The sequence below is a fragment of the Varroa jacobsoni genome, unplaced genomic scaffold (assembly GCF_002532875.2).
Source record: "Varroa jacobsoni isolate VJ856 unplaced genomic scaffold, vjacob_1.0 scaffold_1131, whole genome shotgun sequence".
Classification (NCBI taxonomy): domain Eukaryota; kingdom Metazoa; phylum Arthropoda; class Arachnida; order Mesostigmata; family Varroidae; genus Varroa; species Varroa jacobsoni.
Window position 1 is genome coordinate 117,901 of NW_019214033.1, and position 21,631 is coordinate 139,531.

Below are 21,631 nucleotides of genomic sequence, written 5' to 3' on the forward strand. Positions count from 1 at the left end.
AATTATTAATGGCCTTCCGTCTTGCCCAGTCCGCTGCTTGTAACTGGTTCAGGTTCGAACGAAGAGCTTTGCTGTCGATAATTTGAAGTCCGACTTCAATGCGGCAAGAACTGGTGTCAGTAAGATGCCACAGGTTAACAGCGACGATAATAGTAGTCACTATGACTTCGTGCCTCAGGGAGCAGCTTTGCTTGCAGCCGAGGAATTGGTAAGCGCTTCATACGAACGATGGTAGCGCCGATCAGGTAGTAATCCAGCGTCATCGTGTGTCCCACTGCAATATTTGGAGTCCACTACTAAGAGCTACTAAAAACAACAGCATGGTCTCTCCTTCAGTTTCCATTTAGAGTTCGTTTTGGATACGTAGTTTCCGAGTGCCCTAAGGGGTTTCGCGAAGATCGCTTCTGCTCCACGCTTTGTAGAGGAGCTCTAAGGAGGCCTACGCCGTTCACACGCATCTTGCAAACCTACGAACAACAGGTTACGCGCGACCATTGTGCTCTCGTTGGCCTCCCCTTTTCCTTTCCCCCGTCTGTGAACAAGCGAATCGGATGAATCAGTTCTGCCAGTTGTTATTATCTGCCCGGCGATTATAAATGAAACAAACTCGAACGGTGTAGATTTCGTCTATTAAATTCGCTCGTTATTAACTTACCGCTTCACTTACTGTAGTAACTTGTTACCTGATCATGATAACACTTCATAGAAGCAAGGGTGCCACCCAGATCGCTTATGCTATGTGACTCGAGTAGCCTTGTGCATTACAAGGCGCACTGAGGCTCGCTCTAAGCTAATTTTGCTGCTAAACTTACCTTACTCAGGTGGGTACGTCCGATTATGGTCTGCTAGCTCTCTGTAAATGTTCCTTACGTCTTCGTTGTTTTGACCGGCCTCTCCGCCCTGCTTGCGTACCGAAGTGCAGAGACACAAATGCAGTGAAATGAGGTCAATGGTCACTATCAGTAGCAAATCTCTGGTTCATGTTGTTGGCTAAACCCTGATGTCGTTACCACCGCTTGCTTCCGTTTGCCTTCTGCTAAATACAGCCGCCCGGAGTGAGGTAGCCTGTGCTTAGTGAGCTGCACACCACGCTTATGGGCACACGCATACAAAGCTGATGCCACTTACGTATTCTTGTCAATAATGGCTCTTGCTCGACTGGTTGAATAACACTTAGTGAGCATCGGCTCTTCAGATACTAACGAAAGGCTGAGGGCCAAATGGCCAAAGTTCAACCGACAGAGCGTTTATAATTTTAGTATTATACTGATGGGTTTTTTCCTAACGTGTGAATATGCATGTAAACTGTGCATATTTGCTTCGTATTGAAGAATTTTACGTCAAGAGATCGCAGAAAGCGCGTCCCTTTGTCAAAAAAAAAGTGCTGCTAAAAAAAATCTTTCAGTGACAAAAAATGAAAACTGCTAGTCAAAGTAAAAATCAAAGCGATGCGTCGTCAAGATTGTTTGCTCAAACTATACGACTAATCGTGTCGAAAAGGCTAAACGACAGGAATGATATTGTTGGTATCGTTTATCCTATGCCAGACTGAAAATGATCAGGAATTCATAATGCGAAATTGTACGTATTCGGCCTCAAACCCTGAGGCTATGTGCTAGCTGCTCGTCTTTCGAGACGTCTAATCCCCTCACGGTATTGCCCATAACGTCTAAATAGGCCAAGTTTTCGTGCTATATGAAAAAAAGACAGTTCATCAGGAATACCACAGAAGCTGCAATTAGAAGTAATTTATTTCGATACGTCATATGTTTCTGTGTCTACACGTACCCGTGTGTAACGTGAGGATAATCTATCCCAATGCTATATATATTTTTTTAGTCGTAGTTGTTCTAATATTCGGTGTGTCATAATGGGGTTCCAGAGCGCCAAAGGAAGCTATCTGACGTGGCATAATTATAGAGATGCGGCTCCTGCCATAAACGGTAAATCGACATTGAAGTTCTGCGATGGACAGGTGGGTCGTGCGGAGGAGCCACCGATATACGAGTAAATTTCTCGATTTGATTATTGTGTATACTATAGCTACCAAACTGTCTTTTAGGACGTTTTTCAGATTCTTTGTGTACTTCATCGTTATCATTGATGCGCTTACAACTATTATCGTTAGCGCAGTTATTCAACGAGATCCAGAAGTTGGTATTACTAAATAATCTTAGTCGCAGTTCCCTTTTGCTGTTCGGAGCGCGTCTGTTGAAACGGATCGGGGTTGTCACAGAGAAAAACACGACAAGCTTGTAACACATCAGTGACTGAGGTAGCGAAATCCAGCCCGGTATTTCATTGGTTCTACCGGGAACGAGTAATAGCCACCATGTCAGAGTGTGCTTAGTAATCGAGCACCGTCGCCCTTTCAGTTATCTTGGCTCACGTACTCCCCCTGCGTGAGTCAGCGTCCTTAACTTTGGGCTTATCAAATCCCGATAAAATCAACGCCTGCGCGCCTAAAGACAAGGTATGGGAATTAATCACCATCAAGGCTTGTTTTATAAATTGGTTATGGTGTACCCTTACAATTGAATTTTGAAAGTACTTAATATCCGTTTACGGTGCAAAAATGACCCATGGTTCTGTCCGCCATTTTCGACAATAGTTATTGTTTGCATGCTTAAAACAAAGTGAGTTCTTGAAAGCGGCACCTCACGGAAAACGACGTCAGGCCATCAAACATCACATAAACCCACTGGGCCCTTCTGAGTCTTCTAAACTAAAACGAACAAAAGAAAAACATTCTAGCAGGTACGTAAGAACGATAGCCTATGGGATGTCTACAGTCGAGTTTTATAGAACGCAGAGTTACAGGGATAAGAAGCCACTCTCGGAGCCGTGTCACGAGAGAAATTGGCCTTCTACCTTTTTTGTTCTGTTAGCGAGGTCGAAAGCGCAAGAGTTCACGTTCCTTAACCCTACGCGACAGGTCCTCAATAAAGCCGAAAATGGAAGCATATCTCAACGGTTGGCTAAGGGAACGAGTCGTCCGAGTGAAACTGGGTGGTCTTCGGTCGGTTTTGTTGTTGTGGTTAAAACGTTGTTGCTGTCGCTGAAAGACCCTTCCTCTCCGAAAGAGCAGTGCTCACAGAAACGGCGCAGAGTGTTTGGCGAAGGTTGAAGCGAACAGCATCGCTAAGTAAAAAAATCTCTCAAAAACTTTTAGCTGGAGGAAGCGATAGAAGCGGGCGGGCTTGGCGGCGGCGGCGGCCTTCAGTCTGCTTCGTAACTGTACACAGCGCCGAAACACGAAACACTCCACATTGCACACAAAATCGAGTGGTACATTTTCCGCTTGGCTGTTCATCGGATCGAACAATGCTCAAAGGACCCGGTAGCATGAAAGAAATGAACAATATGGTTGATTTAAAAAAAACAAATTCAGCAAGGATTCAAAAGCACGGTAGGGTTAACTTATTACTAGTATTCCACTATGAACAGTCGAATTTTCGGCAACTTTCATCTACTAAATCGAAAGATCCGAAGTTTAGTTAATGGGAGGGAGTCTTATAGATAAAAAAAAAAAAAAAAAAAAAAAAACACTTTATTAGTAGTAAAATACGGCCTATCTAGCATATTAGTTTCTAACCAGATGGAAAAAAACCCAAGTTTACTTGTATAGCTAAGCTCTTGCGGGATTCACTGTGGCAAAAAGTTTTATGCTCAGTGAAACGTGAAATTCGGAACTAACAGGTGACCCTTCGTTAACTCACTTTTATAGAGTTAATAAATTGTGTCACTGGTTCAGCTTGCAATAGCATCGGTATGTATACGTTTGATTACTTGAATGCCCATACGCTGGAACGAACAATTTCGCAATAAGATCATCCAGCAGTTAGAGTATTTTATGTCTGAAGCCGGTTACATCCGAGATTAGGCGATTTGAAATTATTTACGAGTAGGAAACGTGCCCAAATGCGCCAAAATCGTGCTTGGTTTCATCCCAGTTCCTATCGGATCCGTCCTTTACCAACTTGACACTTCTGTTAGTTCTTGTTTCCTACTGAATGTAAGTTCCCTATCCGCCGGTTCCTCTCAAAGGTATATAATAAAACTAAGTATCTTATTATCGAATACAAGCAAGAAGGCATTGTGTTACATAACGACAAAGTGTATGGTTATAAAGGAGTGAGATATGTCGCATGTCCACCCTTGGATGCTGTTGCAGGTATACTAATTTTAGAAGCTGCCACATCGTTGAACCTCCTTCCTCGAAGTTTCTCTTCTAGGAAAGCTGGCTCTTAGAAAGTAAGCTGGCATCGCCATTTGGGATACTTACCCTAGGGTAGAATAGCTGATGATGGCTGACCAGCTCGCTTCCCATAAGTAATTCAGCTCTCGATTGTTCCGGACGAAAATCCCCCTGCTATTTCATTGTGTTTCGTCTTCAGGCCTGATTATCTGAGAAGTAAACGATGATGGACTTGGAACCTGTGTCTCGGAAAAACAGTCGGTGGATTTTGCCATCATCAATCGGAGAGTCGTTCTGTTGAAAGGACATTTTTCATTTCTGTCGCGTCCATAGCCTCTGTAACCTGTCTACATTTTGTTTCAGTATGCAGTATAAGTACATACTGAATTACGTACACGTTGAATATATTGTTACGAGTAGGTTGGTTGCAGTATACCGACACCACGCTCAAAGAGTAAATGCTGTGCGGATGTTCCAGCTATAAGCAATTTCAAAGATTCAGTCGATCGTTATTTAGGGATCTCCAAAACTGCTTCGAAGGGACAGCTTTGTTGGGTGGAGTGCGCCGCATATTTACAAGTGATCTTTTCTTATCGCAGCGTAAAAGCGGAGCTATGTGTGAGAACGCGGAAACAGTAAGTTTCTTTTTATTGCTTGCTAACGATGTCTGCCAAAGTAATCGCTGGACCAAGCAACGCTTGTAAATTTTTACTCATAAAAGGCTCGCAAGTTGAGCTGCCCTTAGGTAACTGTACACATTCGCTTCTTTTGGTTAAATCCTTCTAAGGGGCTTATGTGGGGAAACTCCGCTGTTCCCATCTCTCGAGACAGATTTTTTTTTTTAATTAGGAAGTTACTCGTTTAACCGCTGCTATCTTTTATTTAGAATATTTATACACACTTCGTCGTAAAAGCGCCTAGCCTTCGGCTTACCTATATCGCAAATAGTGGTTGTTTATTTAGTAACAGATCGGAGTGGCCTGACTGCTACTGAAAGGAGACAGAAAGTGAGTCCTCTACGCATACTGCCCTCACAAACTTCACTTGCCTAGAGCTACTGCTGAAAGCGGCACCATTTGAAACTATGGCCAAGGACGCACCTTCGTTAAGTCGACTTTTCTATCTGATCGTTAGTAGGCCGCCTAAAAAGACAGGCAAGTTGACACGCACGTTGCGCAGATTACGTCACGAGCCGGCAACATCATGTGACACCTACTGAAGGAATTCCTCTTTCGAAATCCGGAGTATCGATATTTTATAGTAAGTTTCGACAAACCCCCAGATGATCCGCCATAGACTCAGTTGACACTGACGGCTGGCTTGTTGTTAATGGAGAAATTTGGCAGCTCCGATATCGCAATCGAAGGGAATGTTTAACGCACTTTGCCGAGTTCTCATGTCTATTAACGGGGCCTGGGCACAAATCTGGATGGGATCTATCTAACTCTACCAATGGATGGTACGCTCTGAAGGAATCGATTTTTACCTGTCGCTGCTAGCCGAAAACAGTAACGTACCTCAACCCATGGGGGATCGTAGGAACGGCTTCCGGTCTCGTACACCAGCATTGGTAGTAAGACTTCTTGGAAGTAAAGAAATTAAAATGTCATTATATATCAAATCAGCATTTAACAACGTACTCTTAGCTGGTACAAATGAAATCGCTTTTCGTATAGTATATTATCACATTTTTAAAAAGTATAGCAATTGAAAAAATGATGATGATAGTATTCGTCATTATCAGTCAATCGATCTTGTTCGACACTCACATGAAATGTTCGATCACCCGAGACCTAATCGATTGTCCCTAGATCGACTTTAACGTTCATCTCTTTACAACGGATTGGCAAATTGTCTCATTGCACGTGCAGTAAGCACGCTTTACCCGTTACCACGTGCATCATTGAGCTAGCTGAAGTTTGTCGTCCTTTTGTTGGGCAAGCCTCGCCAGCTTGACGCGGGCGTTGTCTAGCTTCTTCCTTGAACGCTTCTCTCAATTTAGCTTGCGTTCCTAGGCTGCGAGACCTATCCATATTCTACCGACGCCTCAAGATGTTATCGAGACAGCATTAACCAACTTGTGGACATGGCTTCCTATGACTTGTCATGTCTATCTCTAGAAATGCTGAATCGAATGCCCGGCTGCTGGTATACAGGAACCGTCGTCGAATTTCCGTTCTCCCTATATTAAGCAGACCATCGCACGTGGTATTACAGGCTAGTCTTCAAGGAGTTACACGGTTCATGCATCCCTTCATCGCAACTGCATATAGTCAGTGACTAGTAATTGCAGGTTCTGCGATGTAAATTAGAAAGGATGTAATCTACTTAACTCTAGAGGATGTCCATAACTGTGGATGAAGGGTGGTATGTAACCCAAGGTTATGCCACATATGTATAATAATAAGGACCTTCAGTTCACACAATACAGGGTTTTCACAGAACGTGACCTCATAGTTGATTTAAAGCGAGTCTGACATCGTCGATGTACTTAGTCGGTTACCTGGATATTGTTTTGTTCACCACCTCTTCCCCGTCGTAGGTCAAATCATTTAATGAGTTCTATTTTAGACTAGCGATAGCCAACAATGGCTTATCATTGTCAAAGAGCTTCTATCTAGGGAACTGATAGTTATTCAAAATGGGTAGTCATGTGTTAGAAAAAGAAGCCAGTTTCGAATACGGTGATGTGGTGGATAGGGTGTCAGAGTTACAATTCATAGCTGACACCCTGAAACGATTAAAATTCCTAATTATAAATGGCATTACACTTACGTTGAACTACCCTCAACTAAAGTTACTCGAACTTAGTTAGCTCGCACTGTAGCGTAAGCGAATTGTTCGGGTAGCGATATCGGGGGATGTTGGCCCTTGTAAGACTTTAACTTAAAGAAAGTTCATGCATGACTACCTTTCAACATTAGCTACGTGACCAATTAAGACGATGTTGGTACAGATTATAGCGATTGATGAACCATTTGTTAACTGTGTTTTACTATACATTGCTGCTATATGTTTGATAATGCGCTTGTTCTTCATTACGTATACCACGTTCTTGGTACAAGCTCGAATCTGTTTTCTTTTTAAATCGCGACAGGACTTACTTGCCCAGCACCAGGTCCCATTTTCCCTAACTGTTGAGACACCGTTGAGGTATCGATTTTTGGTTATCAGCGCTTGAGAAAGCTTCGACTGGCTTGCGTAAACTTGCGACGTAGTTGAGGTCGTCGAAGGACCCCGTAGACACTTGTCGAGGGACTTTCATCGTCTGGGTATACTTATTGACTACTTGGCTGTGTTGTTTTAAGTGTCGTTTTGCCCTGCTTATCTTGACCTCCGTTGTGTATTCCGTTATTATCGATAGATGTCGTGATATTGATGAATTGCTAACCGATCGCAGTCATATATCGCACTCTTTACCTGTTCCTTTGTACATACACACTCGATCACTATGGCCTGTCTGATTGTCCTCTGGTACAATGCCGATACGGACCGTTCTATACAATACAGCAGTAGTATTAGCAATTGCAATAATGTGTATGGGCGGTAGTTCATTGCTTTATATCTCGAGTTTCTCAAACAACGAAACCGAAATAAACGTATTAGACACCTCGTCGTCGTTGCCACTATTATACTTCGATCTAGGGATTGACCGAAAAATATACAAAAGCGATGAGGTCGTTTGGGCGCTTGTTTCCTTTTGCATGACAGCCTTTACTCTGTTGCTGCTTAAGATGCTTAGTCAACCGTAGACGAGGGCAACAGGGGGAGTCTATCAGTAGAAGAAAAAGGAAAAGGTAGACGTGTATTACTGGAAATATATTATTGAGATTTATACATTTATTTAGCTAGCTGGTCGCTCACAAATCCCTCAGCTCGGAAGTTGAGAATGCTGAACGACGCGAGACGTGTTCGAGACGAAAGTGAGAGCATTTACCATTTTAACCACGTCTGAGATAATGTAGCCAACTACGTTCTCAGCGTCTACTCTGATATCATTGTATTGTTCCGTTGTTTGTTGCCCATTATAAAAAAAAATATGCCAGAATCAAATTCGTAGTTGCTAATAGCTGTCTGGAGCCTCTGCGTCAATCCGACCCAGCAAGAAACTTCTGTTATCCAGATCTAAGTTACGTTGCTTACGATTCAATTTCGTCTAAAGGTCGCGTTAATTTGCCGGTTGTCGATGTACTGAACAACTGCAGTTTCAGAAGTGAACTATTAACCAATAAAGAAAAGCAGTTATACCTCGATTTACACAGTAGATGTAATGGCGTGTTCTCTTTACATGCGTACGCTACGACTGATAAAAACATGCCATGATATTTGGCTTTTGTGTTATTAAATTCTCGCTTCACTAAGCAGAGAAACTCTACACAACGCTCCGTCAATAACGCGTTTTCACAAACGTGTAATCATCCACTCGTAATGGGTAGGCCACGGGGTTCGATCAGACACATGGGTGCGCAGACGTTGCCGGGTGACCTGTTACTCGTATAAGGTCATCTGGGTTATATGTAGCTATTCATATCGCAGATTCATATTATTTAAAGACCCAGCTCCCTGTTTCTTCCGGTGGAGTTGTAGTATTCTTCGTACCTAATCTTCTTCATAATGAATTTAGTGGTCGATCTAGGCGTTGTGGATGTGGTAAACGTTGAAGGTAGATGACTGTAACAATAACAACATCACTAGAACAGCCATTAATAGTAAAAGGATCCATTGTGTATGAAAAGATGTCTGCTAATTCACTACCAGATAATCATCCAAATAACCCTTTGCCCCAGGTATCAATCAACTTGTTCACGCTCATGTTCCTCATGGGCTCCGAGCGAAATGACTTCGTCATCTTTAGTCGTCATAATGCTGAAACTAACTTAGCTAAGTGCGAGAACGTTAAGAATACAATACAATTAACATTGCCTTTTCCATCTAGCTTACTGTCGCCTCGTTTCTATCGCATTCTCTTACTGCGTCGGGAGCAAAGTTCGCATAATAGTGCGAGTTCCATCGCTATAAGTTGCTTAAGTGATTTCTTAGAATAATGGCTGCTCTAATAGGTACGTTAGACAGACGGACGGACCGAACGCATGGGCATTCATTTATCTATCAAAGCCATTCTTCAATTTTCTATTTTTCGTACCCATTAACCGTGTACGATACTCGCGGATTCGTTATCTCTCTCAATGTACGGCTAAAGCTTGCACTTCAATAAGGACCGGGCGTTTTCATGCCTCTACGAAACACGAAAACAGAGCTCAACTATATGTTACGATTAGCGACAGCGGCAGTTTTTTTTAGCTGTCGTCGCACAATCGTCGTACCTTTCGCATTTCGTACCTGCTTTGAACTGTTGCAACACGAGTATCTGTAGCTATATAAGCATGTCTGTAAGAATCTGTGCGTGTTGTTACATCCTTACTGACATGAAACGGCTGCCTGTAGTGGATTAATAGCGTTTTTTTCTTTTATTTGTATTCTTTATTTATTATTTTTGACGCTCAGAGCGCCCTTCCGTCCCAGAAAGTGATCCTACTAACGTGGTACCTTGAGGTGTTTGCAGATCCCCTCAAAAAGCCCAGTGTTGGCTTGCTCCGCCTTCTCTTGGCTTACATGGGTGTCCCTACTATTCGTCGATCGTTGAGTTTTAAAGCCTTCTACGACATTTCCCAGAACGGCATGGAGTCCCTGGAGAGAGAGAGAGAGAGAGACCCGAGGCGGGAACTACACTATGAGTTGACCGTTTTGGTGGATATCAATTGTACACCTTTGTTACGAATCTCCATTCGGCTGATTTTGGCTTATTACGCACTTTTTAAGTTACTTTAATGACACAGCAACAGTGCTTGTCTGCTAAACTTAGGGACATGTGTGACGGTCAAAGTTCGATACTGCGTGCACCCCTTCGTTTCGTGCTAAAAGGGGCCAACCATCCGAAGCAATGCTGACCCAAACGTGATACTCAAAACGTATAACAAATGACATTTCTGTTTTTTTAGGACGGTCTATGTTAGCTACTACTGTTAAAGCTACCATCTTATTTGTTGAAGTCGTTCTTTCCTCCTAGCTACTAAACATTTCGAGTTATGTATCACTGTTAAGCATTAGTTCAGCCGGCTGGCGTCCATCAGCGTCAGACGAACCAAATCCCCTCACGTGTCTTGAACTAGGCAAGCAGGTTATCATTAAACCACTAACTTTGATTCTTATTACCTCTAAGAGCGAGTCTAGTCGAGCTATTTACCCGCTGCAAGGAGTTTAGTTGAAAAATCCAATGGATGAGACTAAGTGATGCCCATTTTTTTACAGCGATGCATTGGTGGGACAGATACTTTCTACGGACCGCCAACCATCATCGATCCAAATCTGATGGACCAAAATGTTCGCTTGTATAGGCCCTGCCGAAGCGAATCAGTTGTTCCGCAGACGTGCTCTAGGAATGTATTGCTGAAACCTAAACTGTGCAGAAGAAGGGGAAACTTCAAGCTGCCTTCACTGTGACGACAGAGAATAAACAAGGCCGCCGTCGCTGGTAGAAGTCAACTAGATTAAGCGGCGAAGTAAAGGTTATTTTTGGAACATGTTCCAATATTCGACTAGATTCTATTGTTTGTCCGGCCAATTGGCTCCATCTACTGCGTCGACATCGTTATCGCCCCAATTCGGCGTCACGCCCGACCCATTCCATCTCCATAAGTAAGTTTCCACTTTCCTTCAACCCACCGTTTAAGAGCGTTTGCTGTTATCTCACTCCAAGCTCCTTTAAGCAGCAGCAGCAGCTCTAGTTGCAGCACGAAGCCAAACGATCAAGCGCAGATAAAGGTACCGCCGGTGCCTTTCGAACGCCCGCTGTTAGAAAAGCTGGCTTGATTGCCATCCATTAGCCGGCACGCGCTACTACCGATATGTTCACTTTCTCATGGATGGTCCGTCTAGATCGTCGATGTTGGCAACGTCCACGATGACGATGTCCGCTATCACTATGCAGAAGTCTGTCCTACCTGCTGCTGCTGCTGCAGCAGCAGCAGCAGCAGCAGCAGCAGCAGCAGCAGGTAGGACAGACTTCTGCATAGTGATTGAGAAGTTCAATATAACGTGATCCTTCAGCCGGATCGCCCGGACCGCTCGTTTTTGCAGCACAGGAGACGGCGACGGCCGCCGTCACTTTGCAGGACCAGTCATCTCAGACTGTGCTGAGTTGCGAGCGCTTGGTTACTTACACGACAAAACTGTGTGTACTTTTGCTAGCTGGATGAAATGCGGTGAAACGAACGCACAAATGAGACTACGGAAGAAAGTAATTTAAAGACTGGACGGCGGGACCGGTTAGTGGACGCGGCTGGGGCAGAATGGGGCGGCAGCGATTGTCTGGCTGTGACACTAGATGATGTTTTTTTTTTTATTTATATGTAAAGTAGACCTCACTGTTATATAAGGAGCTAGGGGACCTACCAGGGGTTAGTAACAAATGAAGGTACAGCATACTGCTTGGATTGGATGGCTTACGAGCTGCTTCGCTGTTCAGCGTGCTTTGATCTATCGGTGTTTTGGCAACAGCCATTCAGGAAAGCCACTACTATAGCATGAACGGTAAATCAGGGAAAAATAGCGCTCTCTCTTTGTGGTATCGTTCATGTAATTGTACTGTACTGGTGGTCGTAAACGTAACTTTTGTAGACGAAGCAGCCTCTGATTGGAACACTAGTCGAAGCGTCTTTTCGAGCGTATACGCACGAGTAGATCGGAGAAAGGAACGGCTGAGTGAAGTAGCTCGCTGTGCGCTGGGTGCGCCACGGAAATATATAGGGGAGTGGACGTAGTGTGTGTTTGCCTATCTCTACTTCAAGCGTAAAAATAGTGAAACTGTCCTCTGAGACAGGTGGCAAAGAGTTGAGGAAGTAAACATACTAAAGTAAGTGCCTTATCTATCTCTGAATTCGTTAGAGTTCTATGAACGTTCGCGGAAAGCGTTTGCTTTTCGAACGCGAAATCGAATGTCGCTTACGTATCGTTCTACGTAATTGGCTTTATGTTGATCTCTGTTTAAATTAGCGACACCCCGGTCGGTTCATGTCATCGCAGATACGCACCAATATCAGTGTAACAAAAATGTATATCGTGGCAATTATCCGCTGCTTCTCAAAATTTTTATTTGTAGTTTGTCTTATTTCGAACGCGTAGTTATACTAATCTATAGAAAATTAACGATTGCGATCAAAGGTCACCCACCAGGAATCGTATTAATGCCTACTGAAATTCATAGTGCATCTGGCCTGGCCGTAACTGACGTATCATACGGCCTATAAATTTCATGCTCTTTACGCAAGAACCGTAATGGTTAAAATAGGTATGGCTACCTATTAACGGAACACAACCGCTCTGACAGATATAGTGCAGCGTTCGCTCGCTCAGAAGCTTGCCACGACGTCCGTCTATGACCCCACTCGATTTGGAATGGTGTTTTCGCGGTAGACCACACCATTCGAAATAAGATAGACTAAGGAGTATGCGTGATTTCTTTTTTAGCGACAGACAGACTTTCCCAGAAAATGTTCGTTGACAGAATCGGTGGGTGCCGTCCGCCCAACGGCGCCGATTAGACCGGACCTCTCGCGCTGATCCGCGGATCGCCCTGGCGTCAAGTGAACTTTCAGATCGGCTAAACCCGGCGTGAAGGAAGCGCATTAATTCGAAATACGTTTATAAGCTCTACTCTGTAAGTCATTGTTCTCTTGGCAGATTGATTTACTAAAGTATGAAATTCTACGCGACACTGACGTAACTCCATGAGTGCGTTAAGATAGCTGCATAGGTGTTAAATCTTGGCTGTTACTGTGGTCAAGGGAGTTTACAGCAAGGGCCGTAGCCGCTTGTCCAAGCGTCACAACGTTATGGTTAGCTACTGGCTGATTCAACTAACAAAATCCTGATCAGAGCAATCCTAGGCGCTAGGCTAAAATTATCAAATCCTACTAGGGCCGCATGTCTCCGTAAAGGGTTGATGTTGTTGTGTAGAATGTGATCTATCTGATCTATGTAGTATATCGTAGCATTCGATTATCTGTGGTCAGGTCGTAATAGAGCAATGAAGTTCCAGGGCTGTACTTTGACAGCAGGAAAAAAAAATTGTAACAAACTACATTTTCTATTCGAAGTGAACTCTAGTAATGCAAGGTTCTGACTGACTATTTAAGTTCCGTAAATGTACTTTACAACCAGGCCAGTCGAGCGTGCGATGTTTTAGTGCAAGATTGACGATAAGCTGCGGATAACTGTAACTTTTGACGTGAAACTATTTAGCGACAAGCCGTTTCAAGACAGCGTATGCCTACAAAGTGGTTTCGGTCTACAATTATAAGCCACTGTACGGTATTTCGTTTGTTTGCAAGTCAGCCGGTGCTTCATGGACACGCTGCAACTTGTGCTCTGTGCCACGAGAATTTTTATTTACTATTAATTACTACTAGTGTTGTCGTTACCAAGTCAAAAGTGGACTGTCGGTATATCGACGTGTGCTACGATATCGTGCCCTTAACTTAAAACAAGTGACAATCGTTCTGCACAGCATGAGCAGTATGGCTCGAGTAAGTTTCGATTTGCCAGAGATGAGCATGACGAAGTCTCCGTCATGGTACAACGATGAGATCAAGGTAAGGGAGCTGGTCCATAGATGTTCTACTGCAGGATTCGTACAACATACCCCTAGAGACTACTAACTTATACGCTTATGCCAACTCGAATACTGCCGGTGACAATGATGAAAATGTAATAAGAAGGAAAATGAGCGTTGTTTTTTTTTAAAGTTCTTTGAAATAATAGTTAATTGCATATAGTGCATGTGTGACGGCTGGATATGATTCGTTGGGTCGTAGAATCACTTACTTCCAATTGATAGTTAACAAGTTGAACTGCTCTTAGTAAGGCCCATGGTAATGACTGACCGTGTCCGTGACAGTTGGATCGACCGGATCCTTATTTAATATCAAATACCAAATAGACGCTTAGCCGACCTTTTCGGTAGGAACAGCACCATCGCAATGGATCTTATTAGCAGTGGAGAATTGGTGAAAAGATATTTTCATTGAATATATGAGACATTTATTGTATTCTATTTTCCGTTTATAGTATAAAATCTCCGAAGATTTTGTGGCAATTTAATTGTTGTCACGGTTATTGGGTCTGCAGCGAAGGAACACTGGACATCTGTGCTTCAATTGGATTGTTTCAAATAAGACATTGGAACAGATATATCGACCTCTGGTTCCGAGCAGATACATCAGCTCTGATGTTACCTCATCGCCAGATTTCGCTATTGATCACTGTTACAATAGCGGCCAATGGTGGTTAGATCGTCTGTTATACATAAGAAGCTATATAACGTATCACAATGCGTGACTTGAATTGTTTTTTTTTTTTTTTTTTTTTTTACAATTGAACGATGGGCACGAAGATACACTGATTTGCATGATGATTATACTGATGATAGAAAAATCCTATTAGTGAAACACGTTTGTCTTATATGAATGATGAAATGCAATGACGTTGTAAGTAATTGCCTGATCAGTACTCTATGTATATTCGTCCGAACGCTCAGTCGTCACTGTTCGATCCGTATTCTTCGCCCGTTGATCAGAACGTCGATTCCAGCGTTTATATATAGCATAAAACTATGACTATAGTTTTTTATTTGTCTACTGATCTTCGGGACATGGAGCCCGCAAAGCGTCGACACCTTGTATAGGAAACATTTCGTTTTGCCTGGAGGCCGGCTGTCTAAAGAAATCTATAGTTGAAGATAAAACTAGAAGCACATATGTAATAGCGTGATTCACTATGATAGGTAGGGACCGATGTAGGCCAGCTGTTTGCCGTGCTTACTTTGTATCCGTTTTACTGTTTGGTGCACACACAGATCGCTGTCGTATCGTATGGTGCAAAATGGTTCTACTAGAATTAGGTATAATGGCTACTACGATTTTGTGATTTCTGGAGTAAATTTAAGAAATCAAGCTCAGTTCTACGTTTAAGCAAAAGGTAGGGCGTACAGACAGTTTCGTACAATGGTATGGTACGACTCAAAACTTTTAGATCAGCACTACTCTTACATGTCCTGACAATTGTCGGGACGATGAAGGCCTCACCTTACATTGTCGGAGCTCAAAACAATAGTCAATCTTTTCGTTCTCTTAAACCTCGGAATAACTAATCACGTTTTAGAAAATAACGTACTTCCGGAAGTCCACGTGATGGATCAGTGATAACACGTTTACCTGTTAAACTTACGGACGTCAGGTGAAGTCATCCAAGCTCGAAAGTGAGTGCAGACGCACTTCGTGTCACGCCGATAAGAATCAGCCGCGAAGTAGCGCTCAACGTAGGTGATCAATACCATTGAGCATAAAGTTTAAAACATCTATTTTAACCTTCCGGAACTTAGTTTTGTTTTTACCTTTACGATTTAAGTCGCGCATTAAGCACATGGTGAAGAACAAAATGTCGCGAAGGCACGCAGACAAGCGGCCGTTAGGTTTCCGAAACGGGTTTCTATATTGTTGTACCATAAACAGTGATTTCACGAGCTTGTTCCAAGTGGATACTGGAATCGAAAGATTAATTGATAGATTAACACGCCTTGAAAGTGCCTTAAAAACAATTTTTTCGGGCTCTTTGTTTTGCCTGATAATTATTTTTGTTGGTTCATTCCTTTTTTTTTTTTTTTTTTACAGAACTCTCCGACTTCTTCTTTGAAGGAAGGATTTTTTTCATGAAGTACCTCTAGTTTTTTTTGTCAGTTAGACGAATTCATTTGACACACATTGTTTGCTGTGCGCCCTCCTTCAGGTTGCTCTTTTGACAAAACGAGACGGGACGTTAGCTATCCGAAGCCACTCAACCGGAGCTCTTAAAATGCTTCTGAATATTTTTAAGTATTTTGGTTACTTTGTTTAAGTACTAAGTAACTCGTGCTACGATGCGTAAACTTTTCATAATGAAATCTATCATACGACACAATACAATTGAAAAATTATATATATATATTGAATATAGATGTAATAATATTAAAGATAAACAGCGGTACCAATTTCTGTCGTATGCCCTTTGCCATGTGCTTCCTGCACAGGTTATGAATTATATGAGTCAATTTAGCGTAGTCTATCGGGGCAAAATAATTACGACAATCAAATAGTATGAAAATTGTGTAAGACGCGAGAGATCTGAATATCGGCCACCGAAAAGATATTCAAATATACACATGGACACACATGAATGATCATTCTACAGGATAGAGAACACTTTTTTAAGATAAGAAGTAGTCAATATTTACATATGGTGATAAAACAATGTTGATATTCCCGCTGAAAGTGGAGACGTGTGAGATGGTTCAAAGTGGGGCTTAAACGCACAGACACCGTGATTCGTACCGGAAGGGTTTGCCGTCGGCCATCTGTTTGATGCCATCAGTAAAACAGGAAAGTTTACTTAATGTAGCAGGCGAACTTATACTTACTTCTTAAAGCACCCTTTTCTTATTAAGGAGGCGTATTGAGTTACTCGGTAGAGACCTATTTGGGTTTTTGGCTATCTATTTATTTGTCAATGTTTGTCTTCCTACAAAATGCGCATTAAGTTGATCCTCAGTGTACCCCGTTGGAGCACTCGCGTTGCTGCCAGACATTGTACGTTGCTCTATCGTAAAACGGCGACAAAAAATCAAAGATACAATTGTTTTTTTGCGCTAGTGTGTACTATTATAGCTTGGCGGTCTACGCAGCACTGGCTTAAATTGTACATATGTCCCCGCGAATCCGTAGTACGCTTTCATCCGTTGATAGATTCAGCGGTAATCGTGGTTCTGAAGCGAAGCAGAGAAGCGGAGCGGTCCTGCTGAGTCGGATTAGAGGGTTCAATGTGATGGGCTGAGACCTAACGAAGATTGGATCCCACAAATAACATTTAAGGGTGTTTGTAAGTTATTTGTGGGGTGAATGAGGGATAGTGAGTGTCTTCGTACTACTTGGTCAGTTTCTTCTTTGTTGTCAGCAGAGATTTTAGCATGCAGTTACATTACTACGCGAAACGCTCATTGTAATCAGTTTTGCATGGACAGCGAATAGCTTTAATGGCCCAAATCCGCCAGATCTTGGAAATCAGGGAGAACCAATGACGTGAGAAGATAGAGAAAATTGTTTAAGGGTAGGTAATTTTTATTTTCTCTAGATTTTACACGCAGGTCCGCATATTTACGTTCCCTTTTATGGCAGACGAAATGGCTAGAGTTTTTGTAAAAAACGTTCTAATATTATAAAAAGATATTATTGTCTCTGGGCGCGAAACAAAAAAGGAAACTAAATTGCAAGTTAAGGATCAGCGACTCTTTAGGTTGGTAATGGTAAATATACACTCGTATTACGATTATCTATAATAATAATAGCTTCAGTATACTTAACGAAAGAACTTTTTTGTTCACACAAATAGTGTAGTTTATGGTAGTTAGCATTTAATCATGAGACTGACTTTCGTTCTCGACAGACCGTGCACCAACAATATGCTGGTAATAATCGAGTTGGTTTAAAGGATTACGACGTTGAATGAAAGATATTAGATCTTCGATGATCCTCGAGACGTTTTTCAAACAAACGCAGCCGTATTGCCAATTTTGTAACAAATATCAATAATATCAGACTGTTTCGAAGCTGTCTGGCGTTCGCAAAAGTTGCTGATCTTTACAAGCTCCGTTAAGTATCGTTCGGTATAGGTAACTCGGGTTGCTTTCGGACCTCAGGTAAGCAGTAGCTAAGGTAGTCCGGGATAAAGGTCATCTTCTCAGAAACTGTATAGTACGGCAGATTCTGAAAACGAAACCGCAACACAAATACAAATTCAATACTGATTAAAATAGTAATGCTTTAAAATAGATAGAGGAAATGTGTGAGTCTGATATTTTATGAAGCTACTGTGTACACTAAATACGGTGGCATTCAAGGCTCAGTCTTTAGTGTATATATACACTATGGTATGCATATCTCTTTCAATTTTTTCGCGCTCTAGCCAAGCAAAACATATTACTGAAGTGGGAATTTAGCTAAGTAACTGATGATGCAAGCCTCGCCGCCGTAGGAAGCTGGACAAACACATCCCTGACATGTAGGAGACAGCAAAAGATCATAGCTCCGCTTGTACGCTAGACCCTGTCACCTGACGTACGCAGAAAAAAACTGGATTACACGGAGTATCCCAGCCAGCCAACAATGGCCAACCTAACTGGTTAGCTAAATAATTCTCTTTAAACTGGAAAAAACAGGGGGCGAAAGATACAAACGCTGCTAGCCTTTGCGATCGGATGTCGTTTAGTCACCAAGGCAACGGCAGGTCTCTTGCTATCAGCGTAGAGACCTACTTACTGCAGCTTCAGTTGAACTGGAGCTGCAAATTATTCGGAAACATTTTCAGATTTCCCATATAGTCATCATTAGCATCATGCAGACGTACCAGCGCTTGAGGCGGATCATAAAGGATTTTAAAGTTTTCAATAAAAGTAATTTAGTCACAATATGTAAATTCGGCCGGCCTTGTGATAGTAGGGGAACTATGTATTATTCATGTCTAAATCCAATCAGCCTGTAGTTAAGGAAAGTAGAGCCTTTCAACGATGCTCGGCATCTCGCGCCGCTAAACCTCAGAATCCAAGTTTCAAGAAGTTAAACATTACATGATGGGGCCAACGAACGTTAACGTCAATATGTATAATGGACATGTTATATATTACGTACATTTGACGTATAGCTTCTCTACTACAGGTTATTATTGCAGTCACAATAATATCCTGAACATCTCTATTAGTATCTCCAAGGTGGACTGCGAAATTTCCTGTTTGGTCACCAATTGTTCCAAAATGCTACAATAGGTAAAAATAATCATCACTATTGTTATATGTACACATGAACCAATTATAAGCATTAAGCGAAGTTGGAACCTGCGCGCTATACAACTCCATGTAAATCAATGATACAGAACTGGCATACGATCTTAGTAGTTTGATCAAAAATGACTAGTCAAGCGGAGCTCCAACCCAAGTGGGCGGTCCTCGCCAAAAAGTCATGACTGTTACGCGCGTTTAAACACTGACTGTAATTGGCGCGTGTTCCTGCTGTCTTTTTGAAAAAGCCCGCCGAATCGCTCGACTGTTTAATTCAAGAAGAGAACTAACTAAATTAAATCAACTTTTGATACTTCGTAATAATAATAAAGGATCTATCGCGCATCCTGTTGATGCGAATTGCCATTTGGTATTTCTTTGCAAATATTAATGGCTTTTTCATCACATCACAGACGGACTTTCGTTCGATTTTGTACATTCGCAATCTTGTAAAAATTAGGGATAGAATTTCCTCAGAGGGCCTTCTGCCTACAACTGCCGTTTTAAGCAAGCCGACAAAAGTCAGATTAAGGGTCTTTGATAACTGGAACTTGTTTCACGTTTCAAACTGCAAACTTATTTGCCTTCAGGAGATCTATGCGTATGTTGCTGTCATATGAATTTTTCTGTCTATCAGAAGTTCTTGTTAAAGTTGTGCTTATTATAGCCAAAAAAAAACGTTTGCTTCTCTGGTTTATAGAGGGGCTCAGTCAAATCATTTCACAACATAGAGGTCGTTAAATCCAATTGAATAATGTCGATTGATTTTTGTCCGTGCGGCAGTCAGCCACCTATCGTGTATCTGAAGTTCATCTTTAAAACCACTTGAAGCCGACTAATTTCCTTGTCCAAAAGTGGACAATTCACATAATTGACGCATAATCACACTATAACCATACCTTTTTCTTCTGCTGAATGTTAGCAAACTTTATATCAAGCCATATATACAAGTAATACTCGGTACTTTGCTCTTCGTATCGCCTACACTGACGGCTATCTTCTGAATCTTGGCAGCCAGGACACGATAAAATACGCGATAAGTATATCGGGTAAATAAAGTATCAGTTGAGCGTTTATCGAGACAGCCCTATTTGATAAGAAAAGCACTGGGTCTCAGTTCCATTATTTTATACCTGTACGTGCTTATGACCCTACGACACCCCAGTTATCTTTAATCGATGAAATAGCGTTTACAGATCCGAAACAAATAGCCTAGAAAAAGTCTGTTTGTCGTTAAGTCAACGTTAGGGGATCCGCTTTAGACATGCAAACTTTACTACGAGGTCACGATCATGACTATACGTCCTAAGGACTCGGAGTGAGGAAAGTGCGGACGAAAGTGTAAGCGTCGGTGTTAAAGAAGACCTAACCGGCTTCTCTGTCATAATAGCAGTTGCTATTATGCTAAAAACGAGTGCAGTTACGCTTGTCTGTCGGGATAGTCAAAGCCACATCCCCATAGAGTTCAGACAATGCAGTTTGTGTGGGATTCCTATTTTCAAACTATGAGGATACCTATTGAACCATTATCTTTAACTTTTCTAAAAAAAAGTCCGAAGCTGCCATTTTTTCCATTACATCGGTTGCAGTTACAGTTACTTGTGCTTTTTTTCTTCTGAAGGATCAATCGCTGGTGTAAGAATTATTCCTAAAGTCATATTATCGCTTAGTTGCAGAAAATTCAATGCAGAGGACAGCTCGCCCAGGCAACATTTCGTCTCAATCTTTAGTAGATTCACTCGAAAGCTGAAGATTCCAGTTCGAGCTTTGAAGATAACTAAAGCTTGCTAAAGGCGGTAACAAGTTTCGCTAGATAGAATGAGATCATCGACGTTTAAGAGGATATCGATTCTGTCGTACTATTTCTAAATTTCCTTCAACAAGTGACTAACAATCATAGAGAAAATATGGACTGGAATTGTCAGTCTGTACTGTGATTCAGCTAAAAGGCTTAAGCCTGGCGTCACCGTTTTCCATAGTTGCTTCTTCTGCTTCAAATCAAGTTTAAGCGGTGTAACACGAGTTAGGAGAAATGAAATCACATTATAGGTATACGGCTTGGCCTAACAGGCCACGCTGTCTTGAAAGGATCTTGAGGAAAATTTTCACAAGCCATGGCAACATTATTACTACGAGTTATTATTGCAAAGGTCGTTACAGCATGCTGTTCTTTTGTAATAATTACAGCGTACTCCAGGTGTTTTTGACAACCAATCCACGGGTAAACGGAACAAGATCCTGTGCCACACCGCGCAGAGTATATTCCCCATAGAGCTTTCCAACATGCAAATGAAATCCAAACGTGTCACCGATAAAGGGCCACTTAACAGGGCGCTCGGAAGAGCTGATGAAGATATTGGCTCCGAGTTTTGTCGGAGCACAAGCTCCCTCTCGGCAGAGCGGCTCTACAGCTGCTATAACCTAGTGCACGTCAAAGGTGCGGCCAATTATATCACGTGTTTCAGGCATACGTTTGTCACATGCTATTGCTGTTGTGTGTAGGACGTTTGTTTATG

The 21,631-nt window shown here is 42.2% G+C and overlaps 1 protein-coding gene across 2 annotated transcripts in view; it reads left to right on the plus strand.

Moving 5' to 3' along the window:
* AhcyL1 (Adenosylhomocysteinase like 1) overlaps nucleotides 1-21,631 on the plus strand; it is a 174,543-nt gene that overhangs the window by 28,742 nt on the left and 124,170 nt on the right. The window contains exon 1 of one of the 2 annotated variants that reach the window (XM_022844832.2): nucleotides 13,379-13,848. The exons of the other annotated variant lie outside the window; for it this stretch is intronic. Coding sequence (XP_022700567.1) covers nucleotides 13,765-13,848 — 84 coding nt within the window. The 5' untranslated portion in view covers nucleotides 13,379-13,764. Of the gene's footprint in view, nucleotides 1-13,378; nucleotides 13,849-21,631 lie in introns of those variants that run through there. 2 annotated transcript variants of the gene reach the window in all.